At 47.0% G+C, this 21,128-nt stretch overlaps 3 protein-coding genes and 1 long non-coding RNA gene across 5 annotated transcripts; 3 read left to right on the top strand and 1 right to left on the bottom strand.

Moving 5' to 3' along the window:
• Positions 1 to 4,702: 4,702 nt before the first annotated feature.
• LOC101063970 (cyclic AMP-dependent transcription factor ATF-3) lies at positions 4,703 to 6,862 on the top strand. Its single transcript, XM_003971440.3, has 4 exons — positions 4,703 to 4,832; positions 5,227 to 5,485; positions 5,561 to 5,668; positions 5,856 to 6,862. The coding sequence occupies exons 2-4, from the start codon at positions 5,228 to 5,230 to the stop codon at positions 6,138 to 6,140; spliced, it is 651 nt and encodes a 216-aa protein (XP_003971489.1). The 5' UTR covers positions 4,703 to 4,832; position 5,227; the 3' UTR covers positions 6,141 to 6,862.
• A 1,244-nt stretch (positions 6,863 to 8,106) lies between these two features.
• LOC115252961 (uncharacterized) lies at positions 8,107 to 8,778 on the top strand. Its single transcript, XR_003891258.1, has 2 exons — positions 8,107 to 8,529; positions 8,627 to 8,778. It is a non-coding gene; the product is annotated as an uncharacterized lncRNA (long non-coding RNA).
• Positions 8,779 to 9,428: 650 nt separating this feature from the next.
• On the bottom strand, positions 9,429 to 11,368 carry LOC101064197 (NSL1 component of MIS12 kinetochore complex). Of its 2 annotated transcripts, none has more exons than XM_011611818.2 (6): positions 11,083 to 11,368; positions 10,812 to 10,884; positions 10,475 to 10,605; positions 10,185 to 10,239; positions 10,013 to 10,080; positions 9,429 to 9,943 (listed from the first exon to the last, which is right to left on the bottom strand). In XM_011611818.2, exons 1-6 carry the CDS (start codon positions 11,269 to 11,271, stop codon positions 9,710 to 9,712), a joined length of 750 nt encoding a protein of 249 aa, XP_011610120.2. In that variant the 5' UTR covers positions 11,272 to 11,368; the 3' UTR covers positions 9,429 to 9,709. The 2 variants fall into 2 exon arrangements, with proteins under 2 accessions (XP_011610120.2, XP_011610121.2); XM_011611819.2 differs by having other exon boundaries at positions 10,475 to 10,602; positions 11,083 to 11,360.
• A 2,216-nt stretch (positions 11,369 to 13,584) lies between these two features.
• On the top strand, positions 13,585 to 20,953 carry LOC101064424 (feline leukemia virus subgroup C receptor-related protein 1). Its single transcript, XM_011611820.2, has 10 exons — positions 13,585 to 14,441; positions 14,591 to 14,735; positions 14,798 to 14,938; positions 15,811 to 15,878; positions 16,391 to 16,494; positions 16,738 to 16,848; positions 18,494 to 18,599; positions 18,774 to 18,885; positions 19,071 to 19,138; positions 19,461 to 20,953. Exons 1-10 carry the CDS (start codon positions 13,767 to 13,769, stop codon positions 19,557 to 19,559), a joined length of 1,629 nt encoding a protein of 542 aa, XP_011610122.2. The 5' UTR covers positions 13,585 to 13,766; the 3' UTR covers positions 19,560 to 20,953.
• Positions 20,954 to 21,128: the final 175 nt, after the last annotated feature.

Raw genomic sequence — 21,128 nt, 5'->3', positions numbered from 1 at the left:
GAGGAGAGGATAGAGAGAGAGGAGGGAGAGGAGAGAGAGAGATAGCAAAAACTACCATCTCTGTCTTTAATCAGCTAGTGATTCACCTGTGTTTGTCTGTAGTTATCTTGTGGAGCTCCTGTATTTCAGCATATGTAAACAGGTGTTGCTGTAAATGATGTATAAAAGATATTTTTAATGTAGAAACAGGTGTTTCACACACATTGTTTCAGCAGCAGAACTTACATTTACTTGAAGTCTTCAGACTTCAGGCAGTTGGAGTTTATCTAAGAATGCAGGAGACATGAGGTCAATAGTCATGTGATGCAGGAGTGTGGGGGAGGAGCCTGCCTCTGTCACATGACAGGAGGATGGATGGAGGAATGATGGAGGAGCAGCAGCTTCCGGAAAACGATGATGCACCTTAGGAGAGAAGGAAAGAACAAAGAAGCAGAAAAAGAAAAAAGATGTTAAAATGTGTGCCATTCTACATATTTTAACAATTTGCTGATTTTGAATTTTTGATTTTGGGATATTTTAATAATCATTAAAACAACTGACCACTCAATTGATGCATTAATATGATGATTGTTTAACTGTTTTCTAATTATTCACAGAATTTCAATTTTAAAAAAGCATTTACAGCCGTATGTTTAAAACGTTCCCTCATCATCACATTTCCTTCAATAGTTGTCGCACATTCAGCGCTCCTTTGTGCTCCCCCCTTTCTTCCTCCTCCTTCTCTTCCTTCTCCCCTCCTCCTCCTCTTCTTTTCCTCTGAGCAGGAGCTGATGATGTCATCCTTTTTTTCCGGGAAATATTCTCAGTGGTTTCCCGAATGACTGGGAGGGTAGAAACCCAGCAGGGGGTGGCATAATTTCATGTTCATAAATCCAGGAAGTGAGAAGAGGGGTGTGTGTGTGTGTGTGTGTGAGTGTGTGAAGGCCTCCTGTTGTGGAGCTGCAGCCTCTCAGTTTCATTCTGACTGAACCATTGGGACACGTTGTCATAGCGAGAGTTCCTGCTGGGCAGAAGGGAAATGAAACTGTTTGCCCCATAAGCCTGGAAAGGTAACCACAAGGGCACAAAAAGGTCATATGTTCACTTGTGATTCCAGCTAGAAACAAAACTGGACACTTCTGTTGGGCAAGCACATTAAAAACTGCATTAGCCAACATGCTACGCTCATTAGCAACCAACCTAACCAAGCTTGGGAGAGGATGAATTTGGTCAGTTTAAGTGAGATTAAATATACGGTGTTAGGTTGACGTTTGCCCTCTGGGTCTTCTCACACAGGGTTACCACGCCTGTGAGGACCACTTCCATCAGGACCATCAGTCAGATTTGGAACCAAAAACTGAGCTCAGGCACCTTAGAAGACACATGGCCACCCGGAGGGTTAGGGCTATCTAGGGTTAGGGGGTAGGGTTAGGGTTAGGGTTAGCTGGGGTTAGGGGTTAAGGTTATGGTTAGGGTTAGCTAGGATTAGGGTTAGGGTAAGGGTCAGGGGTTAGGGTTAGGGTTTAGCGTTAGGGTTAGGGTAGGGCAGGGGTCACCAACACAGTGCCCGTGGGCACCAAGTCACCCGCAATGACCCCATGATTCACCCGCAAGCCTGTTCTAAAAATAGCGTCTAAGAAAAAATTTTCTACCGCTACTTTTTTTAAATCACACCTGCATTTTCATAGATTTTAAAAAAATAAATAAAAATATAAATAAAGTGAAGGTGAACTCTGGCCTAGTTCAAAGGTCAGTATTGTGCGCATGAAAGAACCTTTGCGCTTGTGGAGAATAAACTAGAAGGCAGTGAAGATGGTGAGTGGAGGGCAATTTTCTACCCCGAAAACGTGGCAAAAAGAAGACAGTAAATCTATCATTTTCAAAGTGAATGGGAGGAAGAGTAATATTTTACTACTGTGAAAGGAAGGTGTGTATGTTGCATTTGTGGGGCGACTGTAATGACGGCGAAGCAGCACAATGTGGAGCGACGCTTCACTACGCGTCATGAAAGCTACAATGCTAATGCTAACTACCCACCGGGAAGCATTCTACAGTCAGAGAAGGCCCAGGAGCTAAAAAGGGTGTTTATAAAATGTAACAGATTTTGAGCAGAATTGCAGTAGATTTGTTAAGATTTATTCAATATGAAAGTTATTTTTTTTAAATGTTGCATAACTTTTTAAAACGTGGTTCAACATGGTTTATGAATTGTTAAAATGGTTTAGTTTCTTATGGTTGAAAGGGTCTGGTGAAAACTCCACATTTTTTTTCTGATCAAATGTAGAAGTGATCATCTGAACAATTGCTGAGAATAATAATAAAGTGTTGAATATTGAGCTTTTCTGTTAGCCACTCTAAGTTATTGATACACACACACACACACACACACACACACACACACACACACACAATTTGTTATTTTAGAGGAGTGTGTCAAGCAGTAGCCCTTCACACGACTCGGTACCCATGATGTAGCTCTTGGTTTCAAAAAGGTTGGTGACCCCTGGGGTAGGGGTTAGGGTCAGGGGTTAGGGGTTAAGGTTATGGTTAGGGTTAGCTAGGATTAGGGTTAGGGGTTAGGGTATGGGTCAGGGGTTAGTGTTTAGCATTAGGGTTAGGGTAGGGGTTAGGGTTAGGGTAAGGGTCAGGGTTAGTGTTTAGCATTAGGGTTAGGGTAGGGGTTAGGGTTAGGGTTAGGGTTAGGGTTAGGGTTAGGGTAAGGGTTAGCTAGGGTTAGGGGTTAGGGTAAGGGGCTAGGATAAGGGTCAGGGGTTAGTGTTTAGCATTAGGGTTAGGGTAGGGGTTAGGGTTAGGGGTAGGGTAAGGGTCAGGGGTTAGTGTTTAGCATTAGGGTTAGGGTAGGGGTTAGGGTAAGGGTCAGGGGTTAGTGTTTAGCATTAGGGTTAGGGTAGGGGTTAGGGTTAGGGGTTAGGGTAAGGGTTATGGTTAGGGTTAGCTAGGGTTAGGGGTTAGGGTAAGGGTCAGGGGTTAGTGTTTAGCATTAGGGTTAGGGTAGGGGTTAGGGTAAGGGTCAGGGGTTAGTGTTTAGCATTAGGGTTAGGGTAGGGTTAGGGTTAGGGTTAGAGTTAGCTAGGGTCAGGGGTTAGGGTTATTGTTTAGCGTTAGGGTTAGGGTAAGGGTTAGGGTTAACTCAGAGCTCCTGTGTGTATTTTAGAGTGTGACGTTGGGCGAGCACGTATACACACACACGCACACACACACGCGCACACACATGCACACACACACACATACACAGTGAAACTACCTGATCCAAAAATAGAGGAGGTCTTATTTAGCTGGTGGGTCAGTCCACAAATCACTGTTATTAATAGTCAACAGGGTCAGCGATGACGTCAGGATCTGGAGCGTGTGGTGACCTATGACCTTTTCACCACTGATTAAGCGTGTGTGAATGTCACAGCTCTTATCATTTTTAATCTTTGACAGCCCACAATTGTATGATTATTTTTAGGTCCACATCAAAGAAAACCATGACCTCACTGGTCCTCATAGGTTTGGATGTGGACTAAAAATGTGTCCTTAAACTCTGCCCACCTCCACGGTGCCTTGAAGGACCCCAGCTTCAACCCTTGGCGCTGTGGCCTTCCAGCTTCAGATCCACACCCTGAAACACACATTTGGAGATTCACTGAATCATTTCAAATAAAGAGGAACAATGTGTGTGCATTTTCATGTTTGTGCTTCACGTGGGTCCTCTCTGGCTGACTGACTCAGCGCTCTGTGAAAGGTTTCCTCTCTACAGCTGAGGAGCTCCTCAAAAGGAAACACCAAACCACCGGTTAGATATTAACTCACTTTTATGGCACCTCTCCCACACAACAACCCAGATTTCCCTGAAAACCTGACCCCAGGTGAATGAAGCTCCTCCCACACAGGCGTTTCTCAACAATGTGAGAGTGTGACTGTGACAGGAAGTGAGCGAGGGGGAAGGAAATGGAGCTCCTGTAAGTCCACATCTGAAATGCTGAGAATTTTTCATGGGTGAAAGATGGGTACAAACTCACAATATATCACAACATAAAATCACAAAATGATTTTTCAGCAGCTTCACATCGCGTTGCTATAGCAATAAGCTTCCTTAAACGGACGCTACAAAGAAACTCTGAAGACTCAAATTCAAATTTGGACCTTTTTAAACCTGCTGCAGCTCCTCTGACCGGATGCTACAGGGAGAACTCAACATTTCATTGGTCCCGAGAAAATCTGCCCTGGATCAATCTCAGTCCAGTCCAGGACCGACCCCTGACCATTCACTGACCCTAGCAGTTGTCTGTCTGTCTGCCTGCCTGCCTGCCTGCCTGTCTGCCTGTCTGTCTGTCTGTCTGTCCAAATGTTCTTTCCTCTGCTTGAAAATGCTGTAAATACAGTGGTTAATAAGTAATTTAATAAACATTCAATAATGTAATAAAACTACTTTTGGACAAGAGGAACAGGAAGACAGGAGGGACGGTGAGGGATGTGTGTGTGTGTGTGTGTGTGTGTGTGTGGGAAAGGGGGGCAGGTCTGTGTGTGAGGAGAGTGAGGGGTGTGTGTGTATGTGTGTGTGTGTGAGGGGGTGAGGGGGGGGAAGCCTGGTCTGTTTATGGCTCACCAGCTCGGGATTGCTGGATTGCATCATCGCAGGGTAAGCCTTCTATTAGGATGACGTCACCGCCGGCCCCTCCTCCTCCTCGCCTAGCGGTTTTCTGACGGTGGCGTCATCGTGGCTCCGCCCACCGCCGCCTTATAAAAGCGGGTGATGCAACGCGGTGAGCACAAGCCTTTCATGAGCTCATCAGCTGAGGACTTAGGAGGAAGCGCCTTTTCTTTCCGGACATCAGCCTCTTTCACAGGTAGGTCCGGCTCCTCGGGGGCTGTGGGGCGGGGGCGCTGCTCGCCGGCTTTATTCCCGGTCTGTGAAGGTGTCGGCGCGGATAGAGACTCGTGCGCTCCGCTGTCCTGGGACGCTTCTCCAACTTTCCGCGTAGACATAAGTTGTGGCCATCTCTGACGTTCTCTGCCCACCTGGGCAGCGGGAACATTAGAACTTTTCTCTTTGAATGACGCGAACGTGTGTCGGGAAACTGTCGGACGACTTGGTGTGAGCTGTCGCTGATGTCCTGTCAGCTCTCATCGTAGTCCTGGCTTGAGAGTCACGTGTTCAGATGACATCAGAAAACTTGGTGACGTGGTATGTGATCCCTCGGACCTTCTCTGATGGGTTAACCATGTTGGGTTTTTTTCCAGAATGATGCTGCAGCACTCGGGCCCCTCACTGGCTGATATCAGCTGCTCTGCTCTGGTGCCCTGTCTGTCCCCACCGACCACTCTCACCCTCGACGACTTCACCAACTTTACCCCCATTGTGAAAGAGGAGCTGCGGCTGGCCATCCAGAACAAGAGGCTGTCCAGCGGGCTCAGCGTGGACCTGAGTTCCGATGGGGCCAGCTCCAGCTCGGACCGTCCGTTCGAACCCCTGACTTCTGAGTCGGGCTACAGGAGAGAGGTGAGGTGCTGAATTCCCCTCTTTGGTTGGAGTTCTACAGAACCTGAAGTAACCCGTTTGACCTATGCTGCCCAGGCGTCTCCTCAGGAGGTGGAGAGGAGGAAGAGGAGGAGGGAGAGGAACAAAGTAGCTGCTGCCAAGTGTCGCAACAAGAAGAAGGAGAAGACGGAGTCTCTGCAGAAGGTGCTCTTCTATCTCAGTAATATCTATCTCTTCTAATGACAGTAAAAGGTTCTCAGAAGGTTCCTCAGGTGGAACTGAAGGAAGGAGACATGAGCCATGATGCGTTAATCTCAGACTAGATTCTGTCTGGTTCTTCTGGGAAACTACAGAGAATCTCACTCCTCTTGTCCTCCTCCCTCTTCTGTAGGAGTCAGAGAAACTGGAGACGGTCAACACTGACTTGAAGGCTCAGATTGAGGAGCTGAAGCGGCAGAAGCAGCAGCTGGTCTACATGCTCAACCTGCACCGGCCAACCTGCATCGTCCGAGCGGAGAACGGCCAAACACCCGAGGACGAGAGGAACCTGTTTATCCAGCACATCAAGGAGAGCACCCTCCAGCTCCACAACCTCACCAGCTCTTCCTCCTCCTCCAGTGAAATGCCAGCGGGATTTCTAACGCTGGATCACATCCACTGCCCCGATCATCTATGAGAGGACACGTGGATCTTCTGCTCCCACACATGAAGCTCAGGCTGTCACAGAAGCTGGTGGAGCTGCTAATGACACTTTTTACCTGAGAACAAGGTCAGGGCCAAGAACAGATGCTGCTGCTAGCACACCCTTCCTTCACTGGTAATGGGCCAGTTCCTCATGTACCAAAGTCCTAAACCTGCTGCTACGAGTTTTGGCTTGAGACAAAGGCTGGAGGTCCTTCATCAGCCGCTCATCTCCACAAGAGTTCATAACTCTGCTCACAATGTGAAAGCACTATGGAATCATTAAGTAGATGTTTCTATGTTGGCTGGAAAGGCCAGTTTGTGTCCTGCTGTGGATGACAAGTTTGAGCTTCGTCTCGACCGATGTTGTTCATCTCTGAGTGTTGAACTCTGCCTGCCGTGTCAGCGGCATCACCACACTCACACACTTTATTTATGATGGTTAACATCTTTCTTCCAGGTTAGATGTTTTGACCTGTTGAAGCTGTCCTATTTAATCTGCTCTTCTGTCTAAAGTGGATTTGAGTCTGTAGATGTTGAGATGGTTCTTCAGAGCTTCACACTGATGTGTTTTCTGAGCTCCTATTGTCCTTGAAAGATGAACCTTTCATCAGACCAAACATCAAACCTCTAAGAAAACTTGACTTCCTCTTGTGTGTGGTCATGTGTGTCTTTCTTTTGATACTTTCTTAATTAAATGGCTTCATGTCAAACATGTGCTGAGGTTCTCCTTCCTTTCAAAGCCTCATCCAGTCCTCCAATTGGAGCAGAATTTAGGTGTTCTGCAGTTCCCACACAAATAACCAACAGCTCACGAAATAAAACCATCGGCTCATAAATATGGCAGCTATGTTATCAATTTATTTCTCTAGTTTATAGGTTAAATGAGCATCTGCTGAGATTTGCAAAGTAAGCGGCAATAAAACCCAGATTGTTGTAGAGGTGTTATAAGGTATAACGTGTCACAGTGGAACGACAGGACAGCACCTGAGGGACCGGGGGTGGGGCTTAATGTATCGCTACGGCTGGTGACATGTTCATACAGAAGCTCCGTCTGTCTGAAACTATCGGTTCCGTCAGGTGATGTGGGTCAGAAGCGCTCTAGAGTTCTGTTCTTCACTGCTTTCTGTTTAATGTGAAAAGGGCTTTAACCAGCTTAAACTCAGAAACCAACTGAAAGGTATACCAGAACACTGGTGGGCCAACCCTGTCCAGCAGGCTGAGAGAGTAAAGGTCACAGTTCTGCCTGAGGCAGAAGGTCCGTCCTGCTCTGCCTACACTACGACACCTACGACACCTACCTGTTAAGTATCAGCATGAGCCAGCAATTCTGCTGAAAGACTACTTCCTGTTTCCACTTTTCTGGCCTGTCTCACATCAGTACAGAAAGATCTTGGAAAGAACCCAGCAAATGATGGAAGGTCTCTGAATCAGGAGAGCTACTGGATTCTGTTGACATTTTTAGCGTTGGACATGGTGTGGTGTTACAGAAGATCGGTTTCAGCATCAGACATGGTTTTTATGGGAAAGTCCACTCATTGGTGGCTGAAGCGGAAGTTCAGGTTTCAGCACACCCACAACGTGAGTGAGAGCTCCGCTCTGGGCAGGAAATCCTCAGAGCTCACAGGGCGTTGTGGCAGTTCTCAGGGATGGGAGAAACCAAAAAATTCCCTCTACCTTCCTCACAATTCTGTAGTTTTCCCCAAAGATTTTTGAAATTATTGCAAGAGTCAACATTTTCTTATGTTCCCCTCAGAATTATGGGTAAATATCTGATGTGGCTGATCAGAATCAGGAGTGGTGAAAACTGATTAAGATTAAAATCTTTACCAGCCTGCCTTCCTCAGGAACATGAGAAGGCATGTTTGCTTTCTACACCAGGTGCTTTGAGTGACAGGGTTATTGGTGGGCGGGGTCACAGTCAGTAAGACCAAAGATACACTGACAATGATGCACAACAGCGATGAACCCACAACAGCGATGACACAGCAACAGAGTTTCCAGGTCAAAGCTCACAGCTGATCACATGAACACAAGGAAGTAAGAGAGGTGAGAAAAACAAGGGGGGAGAGGGGAGGGGGGACAGCTGGAAGGAAGACAACACGCTAAATAAGAAAGTAGTAAACAAACAACAAGCTGTTGAAAAATAAAGCATCTACACGGTCACCACCGCTGACCGGTGAAGCTCCCAGTGCTTCTGAAGAAAACCATGGAAAAAACCTGTAAGATAAATTAGCTAAATTAATGACTGTGAAGAAACATGATGAAGCTTTTCCTGGTTGAGGAGCTGAGCATGACATCATTGAATGCAATGAAATCATCCAGTCTTCCCAAAACATCTGATCCAGCACTGAAACCTTGTGTGATCCTGGAACTGCTACTGAGTGAGTGGTCTCGATTTACAGCACTTTTGTTCATCTTTGCTCATTTCTCAGAGCTATATTCACACACCTTCACGTGCTGCCACTTCATCCATCTTAGGGTTCACCCCTGGAAAGATGTTTCCACCTGGGTCTGGGACTGAACCAATGACCTCTGACTGACTGGAGTGACCCCTCCTCCCCATTAAGCCTGCAGCAGTTGGAGTCTTCTGAACTTTTATTTTGCTGATATCATTAAAACATTTTTCACTCTTACTCTACATTTGATTTTATAACGTACCAGTAATGCGGCTTTAAAACTATTAATGTCTTTTACAGTAAAACATTACTTTGATCTGATAATCAGAGGGATGAATACAAGATTTGTTTCCCAGAATTCCATCTGTGACATCACTGTTGATGTTAAACACAAACATCACGATGTCGGAAAACCTGTCCGAGCAGGGCAGGTTTCACCACTAGGTGGCGCAGCAACGCGGTTCGCCTCAGCCTGGTCAACAGTGCACACTAGTGGTCTACTTGGGCGCTCCATTCGGGACTATATGAACCTGTATCAGCCTGTTTCTCTGTGAATGAACAGAATCAAACATTTGTCATCTTTTCAAAGCATTCTGGGTAAATTAGTGGGGGGTGAACTGCAGCAGTTTAGGATGTAACAGCACTGGTATGTTGTCACTTCTCTTCTTGGTTTACAGCTTTACTGGAGAACAATGAACTCCCCTTATGGAGGAAATCAGCTCCTTTGAGCTGCAGACTATTTCTTTTCTCCTGACAACCAAATTAGACACACAACAGGATCTGCCGTGCCCAAGGGCCAGGGGAGAGCAGTCCAGATGAGTCCATCATTAGACAATGGGGCTGATCCACCAAATAGAACCTGATTCACTCGGAGGAAAAGCAAATCACACAGACACAAAAGTAAGTTTATTTTTAAACAAGTCACACCACCTATTAGCAGACGCAATGAAATATTAGAAAATGACATCAATCGAGATAGATATATATATTATTTCATCCATGGCCTCATCATAAACACATTGTAACAGGATTTTACTGTGTTTCTGAAGCAGATTAAAATTGCTGCTGGAGGCCTTTCTGATGACAACAGCCAGTCCTCGCATCACATGGCCTCCCAAGTTCCCCCGCTAATGCTAACAACTGCCACGCCCCGCCTCCTTCGGCATCAGCTAACAGGCTTCTTTATGGGGGGGACGTATCCACCTGTAGCTGCTTCTTCCTGTACAGCTCTTCTGATGGGCCGTTGGCTCCATTGGCCCCGCCCCACCGGCAGCAGGCAAGCGTCTGCTTGGCCGCTGTGAGCGAACACGTCCTGGTGGATCTCCAGTGTGGTGTGACTGGGTTTGGTGCTGAGGATCTGGCAGAGGCCTTCAGCCTGTCTCTGCACAGTTGGGATGGACTGTGAAAACAGCGTGCGTCAACATTTGTGTGTGGGTGGGGGTGGACGAGAGGATCCTGCGTGTGTTACCTTCATGACCTGGATGGCCTCTTTGACCAACTGGGGAGCTGCCGCTGACACATCCCTCATGGTGTTTTCTGGTCAAACATGAAAAATACAGCCAAGATGGAAAAATATGCTTGAATCCTGATAGAAAAACAAGACTGGCAACAACAACAAAAAAGAAAGATTGATGAGTTACCTTGATCAGGATTTTTGACCACTTCTTGAGGGTTGACAGTGTTCTGGTACAGCTCCTGGAAGACAGACATAGACCATATGGAGGAACACCAGCGATATATAAACTATGGCACCTTGAAATGATGAGAAACAAAAACAGAGACCAACACTGCGGTGATGACACGATGTACAGGAAAAGTTTTTATCAGATTAAAGCGCAAAGTGCTTTGGTCCTCGGGTTAGGGTTAGGAGTTAGAAGATAGGGTCAGCTGCTGTTGCACAGAATAAATCAGGCAGCCTGGATCAACCCACCAGGAGCTTCCGCTCAGCCTTGAGAGAGTGGACCACGTGGGGCAGGATGCGTTTGGGATAGACACGTCGCTTCCAGGCGGCCTCCACGATAGTGTCATCAAGCAGCACATCAAGATCAGTGGCCTCTTCTGCTGAGAGTATAGACAGAATAAAAACAGATAAATCAATGCAATCATAACTCAGCTTTGATGCTTCTGACTGACACCAGCTGCTGCATCAGTAAGAACTTCCTACCCTTTACCAGTAACTGCACACTTCCTGTGGAGAAAACAGCTGTTGTGTGCACAGATGCTGTGAATAGTATAATAACAGCCACCATTTGGCTAAGGAGAACCACCTTCAGCATCTGCTGCGTCCTCCCAACGTTGCCCGTTCACCAACACGTTGTCCAGGACGGCCGCCTCAAAGTTCTGCCCAAAGGTCCAACAGAACCAAAAGACCATGTTAAATGAAGTGCAATCATTTTAAGCAGTTTTTCCTGACAGAAACAAAAGATTTTAAACATTTTCTTATTTCCTTTTTTTTTTTTAAACTTTTATGTACAAAGTGTTGCTTAAATAAAGAGAACGGAAAAGGGCAAAGAAATGAAGGCTATTGCTGTGACTCACCGCCAGCAGCTCCTGCAGTAAAACTCGCTTAATCTGTTCTTCAACATCCGGTTGCCCGTCGAAAACTGTTTCTAAAATCTTTTTATACTTATTTAACTGTTCGGTTACGTCTTTCTTCGACGTTACCTTTACCCTGTATTCCAGATCTGTATCGTCGGTAGGTAAACATCCTCCCTGCTCAGCATCCATTTTTACCGCCAACTGTTTATAGTCAAACGCACACCGGAACTTCCTGGTCCGACCATCAAAAGCGCTCCCCAGAAGTAAAAGAGACAGGAGAGTTCCTACCCAGGAGCTCAGCTCATAATTTTAATTTGCGACGTTATTTTGGTTCGAATGTGGGTGCGATTGCCAATGACAACTTCGTTTGACGCATTTACGTCAACAATGTCATGGACATGGACAAAGTCGAATAAATACTTTGTAATTACCTAGTGATTTTCATAAAGATATTTAGTCTCTTTCTCAACACTGTTTTACTTCATGGTAAAAGTATTTGGATAGTAATTAAACCTTTGCAAACTATTTGTTTCTCCATAAAATCAGCGAAAATTGCAATTTCATTTCTAAATAAAATCTAACCACAAAGATATCTGGTCAAAGCTTTAAACAATACTATTTGACCCCCAAATTAGCAGGTGAACAGGCCAGTTTTGATCTTCTCTACCTGCATGCAGCAAAACACCAAAAAGGATGCTATAAAATGAAGGAAACACATTTTAAGAGATATTATTGTACTGATATGTGTGCAAATCTTTGGTCACTTATAATAAAACCTTAGAGTTGAATTATTCTGTTATTTTCATGATGAGTGAGTGATTCTGATGAGGACACCAAAAGCACTTTATAGTGATATTGACTCTCCTACAACATGCTTCAGTTTGGCCTGAATGCTTGCTGTCTGCGGGATGGAAACATGTTTATTTTTCTCACAATGGGCAGCTCTGCTGGCTCCATGGATCAGCAGGCACCCACTGCAGCATGGAGAAGGTCCTGGGCAGCCCAATATGAATTTTCTGGTAATAAAAGGTTCCACACTACGTCTGTTGTTTGGTATGTCTCTAATTGTATTGATTCTGAAAGAAGAGGAGGAGAGAGTGTATCCAGTCTGCTCAGTGGGGTCTTGGCTGAGGGGCAACAGGAGGAGAAGGTTGTTTCTTAGGCCTCTGGAGGAGGTGAAGCTGTGTTAAAAGCACTTTTGTTTCAACCTGGGCCTTCATGCATAAAGAGGAACTTTCTGGCCTCTTACAGATAAAAAACGTTTCACTGGAATAATCAGAGTCAAAGTCGAGCGCTAACAAGTTCTGACAATACCGAACTTGGAAAATGCGTCAGCCTGGCTGGGATTAACCATGTTCCAGCGTCTGACCACATTTTGAAGAGCTACTTTCAATCTGAGGATTCTTTGTAAATATGGGCCCAGGGTTATTGTCAGGAACTTGATCAGTTTGTTGTTCTGTGTTAATGGAATCAATCCTTCTACAAGTGAAGCTCTACAGGGAAGACATGAGTTGTAGTTTAGATATCAAGACAACATCAAAAGACTGAGACCAGGATGAAACCCACTATTGGGCTTTGGCTTTGTGTCGTTTGTGCTGCCAAATCCAAGACATTTCTGATAAAAACTGATCTCCAAAAATCAGTCCAGATCCATTTAGGCTCTGCTCCAGGTGGGTTGTTGAGCTATAACTCTGACCTTTAATAGCAGAAGCACAAGAGAAACCATGCAGTGCTCTGCAGAACTACGTGTTCTCATTCCTTCCTTGAAGATCTGTCTCTTTGAATGTCCTGTTGGAAAGATTTAACTCCCAGCAACATTTAAGCAGACGTCAAAAGGCCTCTCACGCCTCCCTTCACAGTGTCCCCTCCCTGGGGCCAGTCCCACCCCACTGCGGTCCCCCAGACAGAGTGGCCCAGCGAACCCTCCTAGTCCGTTCCCAGGACTGGGGGATCGGGGGTAGAGGGGCAGGGTGTTTCTGTAACAACATGTCAGGTTGGCAGGTTCTCACGGCCCTGCTATGAAACAGGATTATTCGTCCAGGCTCCCCTCTTTAAATTACACGGCTCTTCAAACATAAACAGTGGGAACTCTCAAACCGGTTTATACACAGAATGTGCACAGGTGTCTAGTTACAAGACTCTCACTTCTGAATATTGTTGTGAGCAGAGATGTGAAGTGAGAGATCGTCCGCCCACAGGACATGTTTAAAGAACAAAAGGACTCAACTGTGGACACTGCCGGGATCAGACTAATTCCGCAGCTTTGGTCAGGATGATTAGGATTAGAAGTAGAGACAGTGAGCACGTGGGACATAGGACATACATCCGCACGAATCTGCTCTTTGTTGTTTCATAGTTCCTTTGATCTTTTTCGTATATTTGAGTTCCCGTCTTCAATGAATGAAACAGATACCGCCCAAATGTAAGAACAGTCCTAATGTAAACCTTCAACAGCTGCATTCTGGGATCTCTACGCGCACAGATAAGGCCACGAGCCTCCGCTGCTCGGCCATTGGCTGGCGGCATCGGAAGGACGTTCGTCAGCATCGGCTGAATAAAAGAGCCGTGGAGGCTCCGGGCGGAAGGTGTGGGCATCGGCAGCCGCTGCCGAAGAGCAAACTGCGCCTTCCTGTTTGTCTCATCGCGGAAAAGCCCGAAGAAGAAGCGGAAGCGTCGCCAGCATCATGGTCGCCGGCGAGCTCGTGCAGGAGCATCTGCGCGCGGACACCGGCGTGTCTGACGACATCACGGTCGGTCGGAAGACCCCGGAGCTGGAAGGAGCGGACCCGACTCTATACGGGGCGGCGGTGGCGTGCGTGGCCCGGAATGCTGAGGATACGGACAATGAGAAGCAGCTGCCGGCGGAGGAGTTAGAAGCGATGCTCCCGAACAGGGGGGAGGAGGAAGAGAAGAAAGTGCAGACCAGACTGTACCGGCGCCGGTTCGCTGTGCTGGCCGTGTTCAGCCTGTACTCGCTGGTGAACGCCTTCCAGTGGATCCAGTACAGCATCATCACCAACGTGTTCACGCACTTCTACGGCGTGACTAACGACAAAGTGGACTGGCTCTCCATTGTGTACATGGTCGTCTACGTGCCGCTCATCTTCCCGGCCACCTGGCTGCTGGACCGCCGGGGGCTGCGGCTCACGGCTGTGCTGGGCGCCGGCCTCAACTGCGCCGGCGCCTGGCTCAAGTGCGCAAGCGTGAGCCGAGAGCTGTTCGGACTCACCCTGACCGCGCAGGTCGTCTGCGCCGTGGCGCAGGTGTTCATCCTCGGCCTGCCGTCGCGAATAGCCTCGGTGTGGTTCGGACCCCGGGAGGTGTCTACGGCGTGCGCCACGGCCGTGCTCGGCAACCAGGTGAGGGAAGCCTGTCTGTCTGCATTTATGGTTGTAATTACCAGCCTCGAACCGGGTCCGGTTTCCCCCAGGCAGTGACCCACCCATTTGCTGCTGACTTTTCTGATCTTTCTCTCTCTAAACTGCCTCACCCCCTCTTTTCTCCCCAGTTTGGCACAGCCATAGGTTTCCTTCTGCCTCCAGTTTTGGTTCCTAACACACCTGAGGACCCGGAGCTGATGGCGCACAACATCCGTGTCATGTTCTACATCACGGCTACCGTGTCCACGGGGCTCTTCTTACTCACAGTTGCAGGTACCTCATTGGGCTTTCTGCTTCTATTACCTGCGAGGTCTCATTGTCTTTTTTTCCTCCAGTCATTCGGGACCGTCCTCCCATTCCTCCCAGTCACTCCCAGGCCGTCCTCCCAGACTCCCCTCCTGAGGATTACTCCTACAAACGGTCCATCTTCAACCTGGTGAGGAACAAAGCTTTTGTCCTCCTGCTGGTCTCCTACGGTGAGTCTGACGCCTCAGCAGATGACTCTTTCTCTTCTGTGAACTTATGGAACATGACCTTTAGCAGCGGTGCAGACAGTCTGCAGATGGTTTAACCCATACTGGTTGTGTGCTTGTGAAACATCATCAGTAGCCGAGATGAATGTTTCAAACGTAGCAACAGTAACAGCTACCGGTTAACATCCACATGTATTAAAAGTAGGTTTTTCATCAGGGCTGGATTTTTTGTGTAACATCGTCGTTCTGTCACGTCAAATACTAAAGTCTGTTGGATGGAATCACTCCTAAACAAGAGACTGTCCTGCTCCTCTTCCTTAGAGCGACCTCGGTCCTTCCTGCCGTCAGTGCGACCGGACCACGTGGTGCTAGTTAGCAGAGAGCACCTCCAGTGGACAGTAAAGAAAATGCAGCTGTTTCACAGTTAAAATGCTCCAAACGTTTTGACAAATAATTAAAAAAAAAAAAAAAAACCAGAAACCTGAAATCTCAATTTATTTAGTAAATTGAGAGAAGACGTTGAGGACAGATGTGATGCAGCTAAAACGAGACTTTCAGTGCCAGTGTCACAAACGGCACGCCCAACGTTCCTATGGTGTTTAATTGGGCTTTATTAATGCTCGGGCTCATGCTCACCTCTCCAATCATCACAGACAACTCAACAGTGACCTGATGGTTCATAGTAGCCCTCGTGGGGACCCTCCGTCAGACATGGTCTCGCCTGTTTGACTTCTGTGACTGTTACCAGGCAACAGCCACTCACAGTTGTGGAACTTCTGGCAGGACCATAAAGAGTTGAAGACGAGGTCTAAGAGTGTCTTGGAATTTTGGGTGTTTGCTGCCGTGACTACATCTGCCTTCATCTTTGTCTGCAGGTATCATGACGGGGTCCTTCTACTCTGTCTCCACCCTCCTCAACCAGATGATCATGGCCTGCTACCAGGTGAGAATGGAGCTCTGGCAGGTTCAGCTACTGATACATGGAGGAACCTAGACTGAAGATTTCTGATGATGGCTTCAAAAATCTTTGAATAGATGATATTTTCTGATGTAGGGGTTTTGTGGTGCTGGAGGATCAGTGGATCAACAAATGTGTCCTCAGAATTACCCTATTATGATCATGTGATCACTCCAGACTGCTGGAGACTTCCTCATTGTTGGGGATAAAATGTGAGCTGGAACAGATGGAATCTGGATCTGACGGGCGAGAACGAAGAACGGGACGAAAGCTCATGTTCTCGCTTCATGAGCACGAACGTCTGCAGCCTCCCTCACACACACACTCTCTCTCACACACACACACACACACGTTCATGTTTTTGTATTTTGCTGTCTTGTGCAAAGCTTTTCTTTGTCTGTGTCTCAGGTTCTTTGGTTCTTTTTAAGTAGATACTGAAATAAGTGGACAATCTAAACATTTTTCTGATGTGAAAAATGAGGTTTTTCTCTCTCCAGAACCAGGAGCTGAATGCTGGCAGGATTGGGTTGACTCTAGTCGTGGCCGGAATGGTTGGATCTGTCCTCTGTGGAGTCTGGCTGGACTATTCAAAGACCTTCAAGTGAGACGGGAAAGATGCTTTGAGGGACATCAGCTACTTCTGAGAGAGCTACAGGCGCATACTCAGTGAATTACATCAGAACACCACAAAAGACATTTAGCTCCTTTGCACCCAAACACACAGATGTGTAAATTCTTTGGAAAATGTCCTTAAAGTGAGCATGCTAGATTTTAGCAGCTAGCATGCTAACTAGCAGCATGCATGGGTAGACGATGTGATGCCTGACCCGCTGCTCTTTTACAGGATCACCACTCTGGTTGTGTACATCATTTCCTTTCTGGGCATGATTGTCTTCACCTTCACCCTGGACCTCGAGAACATCTCTCTGGTCTTCTTCACTGCTGGAGCTCTGGGGTTTGTGTAGACTCAATCAGTTAATCTTTATTTATATACTGTCTGTTACAATCAAAATTGTTTCTAGGTGCTTTCCAGAATCCCAGGGCCTGACCCTCAATAAGCAACAGTGGCAAGGAAAAACTCCCCTTTAACAGGAAGAAACCTTGAGCAGGACCAGGCTCATGGAGGGGGACCGTCCTGCTGATGGGGGGCTGGGTAGAGAGAGAGAGAGGAGAAGGGGGAGGACAGGTGGAGGAGAGAATAGGTAGAGATCAGGGAAATACATTAATTATAATAAACTGCTGGTATAAGAGTTAAGTGGGTCAGCGGGGTCGGAGGTCAGCAGGTCAGTGTACAGCTATAAAGGCGACAATACCTGTAAATTAATCTGGTCCAGGATAGAACTGCCTATCAATGGTAAAACATCCTTCAACAGGTGTGTTGGGATGGGATCTAAAAGACACGTGGTGGACTTGGATTTCTGAATTAGCGATGACGTCTCAGAAAAATATATCGGGCTAAAGGAGTTTAAGGGCTCGTTGGAGAACCTGTATGTTCCCACAGTCAGCACATCTGGTGATGGTCCAGTTGTTGGGATGGCCTGGTTAGCTTTCTCTCTGATAGCTAGAACTTTATCAGTGAAGAAGCTCATGAAGTCTTCACCACTAAGGGAAGAAGGGATACGTGGATCTAAAACACTGTGACTCTTGGTTAATTTGGCCACAGTGCTGAAGAGAAACCTGGGGCTGTTCTTATTATCCTCAATTAAAGAACAAAAATAAGCTGTTCTAGCCTTACGGAGGGCCTTTTTGTAAACTAATAGACAGTCTTTCCAGGCTACATGATAGCTATCTATTTTACAAGAATGCCACTTCCTTTCCAGTCTTCTCACTTTCTGCTTGAGGGTCCTGATATGTGAATTATACCAGGGGCCACACCTCCTCTGATTTACTATTTTCTTTTTCAGGGGGGCAACAGAATCAAGCGTGATTCTCAGTGAAGTTGCTGCACCTTCAGCAACAGAGTCAACCTCAGCAGGGCTAAGATTATAATGATTGATCCCTGGGGAAACACACGGTGGTCCTGGGATCAGCACAGGGATCGCTTCCTTAAGCTTAGCTACAGCATTATCTGAAAGACATCTGCTATAGTGAGACTCCTTGTCTTTGACGGCTGCCGTAACAAACCTTTCTCCTGTTGTTACAACAACAGTTGAAGAATCTCCTGTCCCCTGTCACCCACCCCACCCAACAGAGCCGTATGAAGAACCATCAAGTAGCGGGAGGAGACCACAGCCACAGCTTCTGACCCAACAGAAGTTGAATTGAGGCTGGAGTTCCTGCAAGTGTCCTGCAGATATGAGACTTTGACTTTGGAGCCCACAAGTGTTGACCCCCCTTCCTAACTCGGTGTCTTAGGGTCCAGCCGGAAGGGTCACAGCTGTGAGGATCCTGATGCGTTAATAAGACAGAACTCAACCATGCAGGTTCTGCTCCTCCCGTCTGCTTCACCTGGGACAGGTGTGACAACACCCGAGGGACAAATGTGCTTGTTTTCAGAACAAACACACCGTTTGCTATAGAAATCACAGAGGGAAACAAAAACAAACCATTTGTGAAACTTCAGGCTCTGAGGTGCTGCTTTAACGCCCCTTTGCTCTCAGGTTCTTCATGACGGGTTACCTGCCGCTGGGCTTCGAGTTCGCCGTTGAGATCACCTACCCGGAGTCTGAAGGAACGTCATCGGGACTCCTTAATGCTTTTGCCCAGGTATTCCTGCAGACTAGAGGAGGCAGTGTGGCCACTGGAAGGCTCGGTGCTCCACCAGTGGTTGGATGTCTTCCACCCAGTTCCCACCATAGAGATGTTGCCTAGTGGCTTCTGTAGGTGCCGTTCTCTAATGAACATGTGTGTGTGTGTGTGTGTGTGTGTGTGTGTGTGTAGATATTTGGCATGCTCTTCACTCTCATTCAGGGCAAACTGACCACAGATCAGAGTCCCCTGGCTGGAAACCTTTTTCTCTGTGTCTGGATCTTCATGGGAATAATCCTCACAGGTGAGCTGCGTGTGCACGTGTGTGAGTGTGTCTGTGTGCAGGTGTATTGAGGGTGGTGCTTTATTGGTTGCCGAGTCAGGAGTGCACATGTTCTGGATGAGGCCTGCTGCATGTGCGGGATGTAGTTTTAAAGTTCATCTCCTCAACCTGCTGACCTTTGACCTTTGGCTACTTTCTTGTTTCAGCCTTAATTAAGTCGGAACTGAGGAGACACAATGTAAACATGAGTGGAGACGGCCCCCCTCTCACAGCAGTAGGTCCACACACACACACACACACACTGTACACACACACACACACACACACAGATCTTGCTGAAGCCATCCATCAGAAGTCTCCAGTTCCCAGAGCTGCTGGCTTTGTCCGTTGTTTGATTCCCACTTTAATGAAAAAATGAGGGACATTCAGAGGAGACAGGTTCTTGAACAGTTTACAGAATAAAAGGTTGAGTGAGGTCCAGGTGGACGAGGAGCCCCTGCTCTCCTCTTGGAGCCGACAGGGAAAGTCCATATATGTGTTGGTCGTTGTTGGCATGATGATTTTCCCCACCAGCTCATGTCTGCTCCTTCTTCCAGCTTCCTCGTGGTCATCTTGGAGACGGACCTTCACAGAAAAGACCCAACGGCCTCAAAATGGATCCCTCGTTCACTCTCTCTCATGAGACCTCATTATGAAGCTGCTGTGCATGACGGGATGGACGGACGTCCTCTCCACCCTGTGGTGAATCCATCTCCAGCTTCTGGAGTCTGAAGCACAGCCAGATTCATCGGCACATTGAGACCCCTGCGGGGTTGGTCCAGCTCTTCATGCCTCTCTTAACCCCCGAGATCCTTTATTGTCCCGAAACTCTGGAGATGATCTTCATTGTCTTTGAAAGAACACTGGGCTTTTACTGGTGTGGTAGAAATGCACATGTGGTCAAACCAGTAAGTTGGGGGGGGTCGTCTGAGCAGAAATGAACAGGCTCCTCATCCACACATCTGCACACAGTTAACAGTTCTTTCTACCTCTGCCAGGCTGCTTCGACATGTTAGCAGCATTGATTCCCTACATCACTTCCTGTCTCTCTCACTTCCTGTCTTTAATTTATTGGATGGCCCACTTGCAGTTGCACTGTAGACAATCTGCACCAAGTGGACCAGAGTCCAGATGAGCTTCCAAACGTGCCCAAACAAAGCGACCAAACGCGTCCTGAGAAGCGGATGCAGTCAATAACCCATTCCGTCTCCTCGCCACCAGGGGGCAGCACGCCCCCTGTTTAGTGGATCGTTCCCGTTGTCAGTCTGACCTGCTGATGGAGAATCGTGTAACTAAACCCTGAAACACATTTTTTTTCTGCTCAGAACATTTGTATCTTGGTATGAAGTAGTGTTTTTGGTCCAACTCTTAAACACTTTGTCAAAGCACTTCATTTTACTCTAGTTTTGTATTAAAAGTGTGAGTGACCTGTCTGGTTAAAACGCAGCCAGGCCCCGCCCCTCTTAATAAGCACTGTCCACCATCAAGGGGGGGCTTCTTTGAATTTGTCAGCTAGACACACATTAGCCAGATCCTGGGGGTGTAGTTACTCTTTAAAGCTCCTCAGAAATGCTCTGTGTGGAGAGCTCTGTCAACACGGACCACCCATGTTTGCATGCTCACATTTCCAGTCAGACCAGCATCGGACATCATTCTCTTAACAGGGAATATGTTTGTGGTTTGGAGGAACGTGAGCTTAATATATGTGACTGAAGATTTGTTAGCAGTGTTCTTTATTGTCCAGACTCGTTGGGATGTTGTTGTGCTGTGTATCCCTGATTGACCAGACCAATGAACTCCTGCACAAACCCAATCAGAGTTCATGATGCACAACTTTTGAAAGCTAGACGTGTAGCTGATGCTAACACTAAAGCCACACACCGTTTGCTGATGGCAGCGTGAGAGGAGCACAGCGCCACCATCAGGCACAGGAGACCATGTTGCTGATGAGCATGTTCCCTTGTGGTTTCAATTCTAAGCATGTTTTCCAACTTTTGCCAGCTTGTAGCTCCCGTTTGTGTCCATCTGAATAAATATGATCTGTGTTTTATGACTGATTGTGATTAAACTGACTTCATGTAACAACTAAAGTCATTTCACATGTTTAGTAGTTCATCTCCGCCTGGTTTTGAGTCAACATGTTTTCATCTGTTGAGCGTTCAGGAAATAACAGGATAGCATCATTATGGCCAGGAACCACAGAAGCAGATCAAATCAGCGTTTCA

Source organism: Takifugu rubripes, chromosome 16 (genome assembly GCF_901000725.2).
Source record: "Takifugu rubripes chromosome 16, fTakRub1.2, whole genome shotgun sequence".
NCBI classification, from domain to species: domain Eukaryota; kingdom Metazoa; phylum Chordata; class Actinopteri; order Tetraodontiformes; family Tetraodontidae; genus Takifugu; species Takifugu rubripes.
Note: the sequence above shows the minus strand (reverse complement) of the source record. Positions and strands in the feature narration are given on the sequence as shown.

Bases quoted from the DNA above. Each gene is read 5' to 3' on its own strand.
- LOC101064197 (XM_011611818.2), bottom strand. From the start codon at position 11,271: ATGGATGCTGAGCAGGGAGGATGTTTACCTACCGACGATACAGATCTG. The intron at 10,606-10,811 runs GTGGTTCTCCTT...CTATACTCTCAG, and splicing joins GGACGCAGCAGATGCTGAAG to CAGAAGAGGCCACTGATCTT. The intron at 10,081-10,184 runs GTAACTCATCAA...ATGTTTGACCAG, and splicing joins GGTCAAAAATCCTGATCAAG to AAAACACCATGAGGGATGTG.
- LOC101064424 (XM_011611820.2), top strand. From the start codon at position 13,767: ATGGTCGCCGGCGAGCTCGTGCAGGAGCATCTGCGCGCGGACACCGGC. The intron at 16,849-18,493 runs GTTTGTGTAGAC...CTTTGCTCTCAG, and splicing joins TTCACTGCTGGAGCTCTGGG to GTTCTTCATGACGGGTTACC. The intron at 19,139-19,460 runs GTAGGTCCACAC...TCCTTCTTCCAG, and splicing joins ACGGCCCCCCTCTCACAGCA to CTTCCTCGTGGTCATCTTGG.
- LOC101063970 (XM_003971440.3), top strand. From the start codon at position 5,228: ATGATGCTGCAGCACTCGGGCCCCTCACTGGCTGATATCAGCTGCTCT. The intron at 5,486-5,560 runs GTGAGGTGCTGA...TATGCTGCCCAG, and splicing joins AGTCGGGCTACAGGAGAGAG to GCGTCTCCTCAGGAGGTGGA. The intron at 5,669-5,855 runs GTGCTCTTCTAT...CCTCTTCTGTAG, and splicing joins AGACGGAGTCTCTGCAGAAG to GAGTCAGAGAAACTGGAGAC.